The sequence below is a fragment of the Rhinichthys klamathensis genome, unplaced genomic scaffold (genome assembly GCF_029890125.1).
Source record: "Rhinichthys klamathensis goyatoka isolate OS25496 unplaced genomic scaffold, OSU_Roscu_1.1 h1tg000412l_1, whole genome shotgun sequence".
NCBI lineage: Eukaryota > Metazoa > Chordata > Actinopteri > Cypriniformes > Leuciscidae > Rhinichthys > Rhinichthys klamathensis.
The window spans coordinates 1,003,109-1,010,458 of record NW_026606912.1 but is presented as its reverse complement, the minus strand read 5'-3'; the positions used below and the strand labels follow the sequence as shown (position 1 = coordinate 1,010,458).

Sequence of the window (7,350 nt, the reverse complement as noted above, 5' to 3'; positions counted from 1 at the left end):
TATAGAGGTTTCATTTTAAATAAATAATAAAATAAAATAAATAAAGGCACCGTAAGACCAGGTCTGCCAATTGCTTTGCAATCTAAACCCTGAAGATACAATACATGTACAAAAAAACCAAAGCCACATGCCATTGAGTTCCACTAAAACATCATCTAGAAAATATTGTTTCTTATTCTGTTTTTGAAAAACTCACAATGTTAGAAGCGATCTTCTGTTTTCTCACATTTGACCATGTTACTTAGTTGAAGTCAAAGCAATCACCTATTCATAAGTCTACACAACACTTTATCACTAAACCATAAGAGACAAATCAGACCACGATAAGTAATAAGTCCAACGGATTCTCTTTGAATGTTGGCTAACTAGCAGCTCTCGTGGATTGCAGCTTTACAGTAGTTTGACTTCAAAATGGATCGGAGAACGAAAGAATGAAAGAGAATGAAAGAGGAAGAAAGAGAGAAAAAAGAGAGAAAGAAAAAATACTTTTGCTACTTAAATCTCTTTTGCTACAGTTACATCTTGAATTCTTTTTGAGTTGAGAAATGCAGAGCCTGGTATCCCGCTGTCTTTTCTACTTTCATTCTTCTCTCTCCTTCCAGAGGCGAAGCTCTACCTTTGTGATTGTTCATCTCTATAGCAACAGGAGACCTCAGTCTGTAGGTCTGGCTTCGACTTCCCCATCCTTTACGATTTCCTTAGCTCTTCCAATCTTTCCATTTTCCTGCTGATGCCTGGAGTCGTTCGGGGAACTGCGCTTCATGAGTCGATTGATTATGTCACTGCAGGTCTTCCGGTACTGGTGTCGCAGAAGAGAGTAGACGAAAGGGTCGCATGCAGCTTTGCTGTAAGCCAGACTCTTACACAGCACGCCCCAATATGGATTAAATGGCTCTGTCATAAACAGCTCCACGATCCTAAAGACATGACACAGATATGAGCAAGATATGGTGCTAAGTCCAAAAGACCTGATATTTTACTCTGCAGTTACCACATTTTCAGTATATATTTTTTTTTTGCATATAGAAGGTTATACATTTGTTTTGAAGAGGTAGTGAATGCAGAACAATTTCTGTTTTCAGTGTGGTTATGTGAGGAATAATTTGTGACCTGGAGGACACTAACGGTTGCTCTTAAAAATTGCTTTTGACAGGGGCTTTGAGGAAGAAAACCTACAGCAAGAGTTGGGGATACACAAGACAGTTCATCCTTTCATCTTCTCTGAGCTCACCGAGGTTATGTAACATGCCAAGACAGGAGGCCCGTCTTCATTCAGTCAGGTGGACATACAGGCTTCACACTTCAGAACTTGTTGGATGTTATGGGGAGACCCATTTATATATATATATATATATATATATATATATATAAGGGCTGTCAAAATTAATGCATTTATGCTTTTGACATTTTTTTCAGTTTAAAGCGTTAAAAATATTTAGCGCAATTAACGCAGCATCCGTTTTTTTTCCCGTCATTCTTTTGCTAACGTTACATTATATGATCACGCTCTTATTCATGCAAATGCTTTTCAACCATTCAAGCGCGACAAGACAAGTCTTAAACGAGTTAAATGTAGTCTTAAATGAACATAAAGAGTTGCGATAAAATGGCATCCGCGTAATGTGCGGCAGGTCTTTAAGTGACAGCAGCCTAATAAACCCGCTGCTGTCTGTCATTTAGGATAACCAAAGAACAAAAGAAAAAAAGAAAACCACTCGCTGCTCTTGACTGAATAACTTTGGTAGTTTTAATAAGGATTAATCTGTATTTCATTTATAATTTATGCAGTGAAGACTGAAGTGTTTGATAACTTTATTCAATTTCTGTATATATCCTACCTGTTAGACCTACCCGGAAATCTTAAAGCACTGTTTACAAGATTACATGGGACAAAAACAACGAAAACAATAACTTGTTGTGCATTTTAACAAGGCAAGTAAAAATCTGAACCGGTCTGACTGGGCCAATAGAAAAAAACTGAGCCCTGATATATTGAAGGGCAGGAAAATGTGATATTTATTATAATGGGTTTATGTGAAAATTGTTTTAAGTTCACTTAAATTAATTTATATTTTTTAAAGCCTAAATGTTCAAATGTATAGCTTTCATAAAATATGCAATTAATTAGTTAATTTTTTAATCAATTGACAGCACAAAAATATATATTGATATTCGATTATTTTATTTATAACATAATTATTTTTCATTTATATTGTGATGCAACATGTTTAAATTATTATTTTAACTGCTTTTGATTTAACTGACTTTTTCACTTTTGTTTTAAACACACATTGTTCCTCATACCAACAATAATTATTATCATAAAGTTGAAAAATATTAAGGAATGTCCAGTAACAAACTGTACTTTTTTTTATTTATTTTTTTTTATTCCCAGTCAACCTTAAACAATACACAGTGTCCTCCAGCTTTTGAGTATTAAATCAAGAATGCAGTTAATTACATTCAAAGATCTCAACCTGGCCAACACATTAAAACTATAATAAGAGCATGACTGCACAGATGCTGAGTCTCTAGGAGCCCAGGGAAGAAAAGCAGGTGGCTCACCTGGTGATGACATAAGGGGTGAAACAGACGACGAAGGTTCCGATGAAGGTACTAATTTTGCGGGTGGCTCTCTGTCTCCTCCTTTTTTGCTCCTCCAGACAGCGCTGACGAACACTGGACAAAAGATACGACCTCCATTTAGATGACTTCTCTCACTGTATTATGCTTGCCTTGTTGCATGTGAGATAAGCACATTAGACTGACTTTTATTCGGCTTCAAATAGACATTATTTAAAACTGTATTTATGGACCAGATGAACATACATACTTAACTACTGACAACATAGGAACCTTCTGACAAAACATTAAAGAGACATAACAGGAGTTTCCATAGAGAGAAGATGTTTGCCCAAGCTGTTTTCAGTGAATCATTGAAATGTCAGATTGACTCTGTCACATCTGCAATGGATTATTTAACACTTGCTCACATAGTCAGTTTTTTACACAGAAGTGTGGTGTGTTTTGCTGATTGCTATATCAGTCTATAAAAAGGTAGTTTTTTTTTTTACATGAATACCAAAAGAGCCAACAGCTGGCAGTCATTTTCTTTTCAATTTGCATGTGTGGAGTGCTCTGAATCTGATACATCCCCTGCCCTGCCTGAACACCAGATGTGCTCTTTACATGTGTTGTGAAGGACTATTGTAATTTTGTTGGTTAATAAGTTATTGTGGTCGACACATTGCCATTGAAAGTCATCCGGTGCTCTGGGCAATGAGATGATGATCTTCACTCTCTGACAAGCTCAAATGTCTCTTGATATCTGTTGTTGTCACACGAGAGAGGTGTGTTTACGTCAGCCACTAACTTTTTTCAGCCTCATTATTTGGTAGTTGAATACAAACATGTGCCACATTTTAGGGGTGTAACGGTACACAAAACTGACAGTTCAGTACGTACCTCAGTTTTGACGTCACGGTTCGGTATAGCAGGAGGCGAGGAAACTAAACATAAAATTGCCTTTTTTTTATTAAACGGTGGTTTACTGAACAAATTGAGGCACTGTCTTTAAATTAATTTACCGTAAAACTTCAAATAGTAGCCCGGGCTTTTATTTTCCCAAATCGTCGAACTGCACCGGCTTGTATTTGAGACAGGCGTCTATATGAGACAGGCCTTTATAATTAAGTGTTGAGATGTTGTTCATTGAGTGTAGGCCTAGTCTCTAATCTCTAAAAATCCCCAAATGCTCCACGTGAAACTTCCGACCTTTTACTATCGCGTCAACTGATTTTGATTAATATGCGCGAGGGAGAGAGACCAAGACATAGCGCTCGTGTTGTTTGAAGACGTGAGAGTGCGCGCGCGCGGCCGGAGCGCTCTCTCTGCTCGCGCCCTGTCAAGCGCAGCAGTCATTCTATTCTACATCACTCACCGATCAAAAAAGGCTTTGGCGGGACAAACATTTGCGTTGGCGGCCGCCAAAAAGCGGACGATCTGACGGTTTTAGAAGATTAAATACAACCCGAAACTAAAAAAACAGACCCGGCCTCTATTTGAGACCGGCCTTTATTTACCCAAACCTGCAGCCACACCAGGCGTGTAAAAGAGACAGGCGTCTATTTGGGACTCGGCTATTATTTGAAGTTTTACGGTAGTTATAATTAAAAGTTTCTTAAGGATAGGCCTACACTTTTTTTTATCTCTCCTAATGCTGTAAACTATATAGGGAGCCCTTACTTGCACATTACTATAATATTAAAAGGTAACAACAGAGCCCAAACTATTTGCCTATTCAGTTGCTATTTATTTTTTAGATCTAATAATCCACACTCAAATAACAAATTGTATGCAAACATATAAACTGCACATAAGGCAGTCTTTACATTAACCTCTACATTTAATTATGTTTTTACTCAAAGTGTTGGAAATATAATCATTACACACTGGCTGTCATTTCCATGACAGATATTTTAAACATACATTAAATAATCAAGACATCACTAACAGGTTAAGTAAAATATAATGAATAGCCTATATAGGCTTATACAGTGCATATATTTAGCGAAAGAGTTAATTTCTCTAGCTGACTAACAAGCTGGACACTGAATGACTTTCCTGAGGTAAATGTAATGCTACGTGGGATATTGTTTACAAGCTGTTTTACTGACGTCTTTCCGCCATTGAAACACTGATTGATGTTCATCAGATGTTCATTCATGTTTATTAGGAAGATATGATCGCGTTCACTAGCGCTCCACGCGCGCTGCAGCTTGAGCTGAGGCACCTAGATCTGTCACGCCACTGGAGCGTCAAAACAGCATTTATTGTTTGAATTTCGTGATAAAATGGACATCATTTGAAAAATCGCGGAACTTATTGCTATTATTGGTAGATAATGGTTAGTGCTACAACACTGTATTGGTCTTGTACACTCGAAAATTCGCGGCACAAATACTTGTACTGTTACACCCCTAATACTATTTAATCAAATATCAAGGGAAAAAAATAGTTTTGTGACCAGGTAAAGTGAGGTCAACCTGGGCTAAGGCTGGGCGTGGCAGCAGGGGGCGGGTTGCGTTCGGTACGCCATGAGAGTATCGCGATATGTACCGTGGGTGGTGTATCACAGTTTTTCGGTTCGGTTTGAATATTGTTACACCCCTACATTGTATTATTTAAGATTAATCGTTGATTGAATTGAAAGCAGAATTTTTTGATCACAGTTCTTTTTATGTATTGTCATCGCACCAGTTACATTTGTGACAGAAATGTAGTTCTGAGGGGTCCAGTAAAGTCTACTGTGAATAGTCACATGACCTGAGCTGTTTAAGTTTGATCAATTATAATATGATACCTTTTTCAAAGATCAATCCAATCGCAAATAAATCACAGGGCACGTATAAAGTGCCAGTTTTCATATTTGTGACAGTTTTCTACTCTGTAGTTTCCCAGTAATTACAATGTTGACCAATAATGTTTTAAATTAATTATTTTTACTCTTTTTTTTCCCCATCATTATTGATATTATTTTGTTGTTGTTGTTTGATTCAGTGGTATATCCAAAAAGTAAAATACATGTGTTCACTTAGTTTTAGTAATTGTATATGATTCAGCAGGTTAAATTCCTGTGGACCAAAACGGTGGTGCTGAAACCCAGTAACTCTAAAGAGTTTCTATGGGTTCTATTTAAACTTGAGTACTGAATATGTGATTTAATATCTATTTGTATCTATTTGAAATGTAAAGAATCCAATATGAAGAAAGGGGTATTCCCAGAATTCCCTGTACAAACAATATTAGCTTTTTTTTTTTTGCAATTGGTTATGTACATGTTTGGGTTTTGTTTATAATGCTAAACGCAAATGCTTATTATTGACTTAATTTGTTGCGTTGGACACTTTTAGTGCATGTAAAATGGGCCATCCCTATAATATGCTTGTATCATTGTCATTGTATTTATCCGATAAAGTTCTGGCAACCACCCCTGCCAGTTTATTTATTTATTGATCTCTTAACCGTAAAAATCAGAATATTCGCCCTCATTCTTACCTCGGGTGAATGTCCACTAGCAATAAGAGCGTTTGCATGGTGATCACGTCTATGCGCTTACAGTGAAAGCGCGCTACTTTGAGCACTTTCAGGTACGTGACGCAGAGCACCACTGACACCAGCAGGAACGTGAGCGTGTGCAGCACCAGCGTGTAAATCGCGAACTGCGTCTTGGCATGGAGCGCCCTGCCGTTACAGAGCGTGCACGAAGCGTACAGCTGATGGTAGCCCACCCAGGAGAGGCACGCGGCAACCACAGAGAAGGACAAGGAGTGGACCCACGTGTAAGCCAGTGCGAGCACAGCGTCCCGGTGTCGGATCCTGGAATGATAACTCAGAGGGAACACCACAGCAACCCACCGATCGATGCTGAGCGCAGCCATACTCAGCATGGAGTTGGTGGTCAGGAAAGTGTCCAGAAACCCGACCACCTGACAGAAAACGTGTCCTCCGGGATGTGCATTACTCAAAACCCCAAAAAGTGTCAGCGGCATGCTGGAGGCGGACAGAAGCAGGTCGCAGAACGTCAGGTTGAGTATAAACAACCCAGGAACCTGCTTGCGAATTTCGGCATTGTACAGAAAGCAGATCAGCACCAGCACGTTGGACAGCAGCGACACTACGATGATCACGACGAGTAGGAAAGAGAGCGCGAGCTCTGCGATGTGCATGGTGTTCCCCGCTCTTAAAGCCTCCAACTTCGTACCGCAACTCTAGGACAGTTCATTACGGGGAACTAAATTGTATCAGTGTAACTTGTGGACGTGATATCCAGCGGTGCACGGGTGGTCGATGCACGGCTCTCCATGACTCTGACCTCCGTTTATTCCTCGAAGAGTTGGCATAATCCATCCGAGCAGTTGGATTGCGAAATCTGTAGACTGGACTTGTAATCGCGCAATCCCTCGCAACCCTATGAATGCCTCGCGCAATTGCGCAGTTCGGTTTTGCGTGCGCTTCTAATGCAGAATTCGCCCTTGAAGCAGCTTTATATGTCAAAATGTCCCCCCCCCCCCCATACATACACTCTCACGAAATGCTCACACGTGACTAGCGTCAAAGAAATCGTCAGCCAGGGAATTGATATTGTGAGGGCACTAAATTTAGAAAGGGTTTATATTTGTCGAAGGGAACTCTTTCACGTCACAATGAGGCAAAAGCCCGAGTCTCGGGGTCCAATTTTAGATTCGCTCGCAGCCTCGCACACACAGCTTCATTCTAATGACGTTCATCCTAAAAGATCTAGAAGAGCAGTCTCTTTTTATGTATTTTAGAAACACGATTTGTAGCTCG

The 7,350-nt window shown here is 39.4% G+C and overlaps 1 protein-coding gene across 1 annotated transcript; it reads right to left on the bottom strand.

The window, feature by feature from the left end:
* Positions 1–483: 483 nt before the first annotated feature.
* gpr26 (G protein-coupled receptor 26) lies at positions 484–6,811 on the bottom strand. The gene is made up of 3 exons (XM_056235137.1): positions 6,058–6,811; positions 2,566–2,679; positions 484–917 (listed from the first exon to the last, which is right to left on the bottom strand). The coding sequence occupies exons 1-3, from the start codon at positions 6,726–6,728 to the stop codon at positions 653–655; spliced, it is 1,050 nt and encodes a 349-aa protein (XP_056091112.1). The 5' UTR covers positions 6,729–6,811; the 3' UTR covers positions 484–652.
* Between the last annotated feature and the right edge of the window lie 539 nt (positions 6,812–7,350).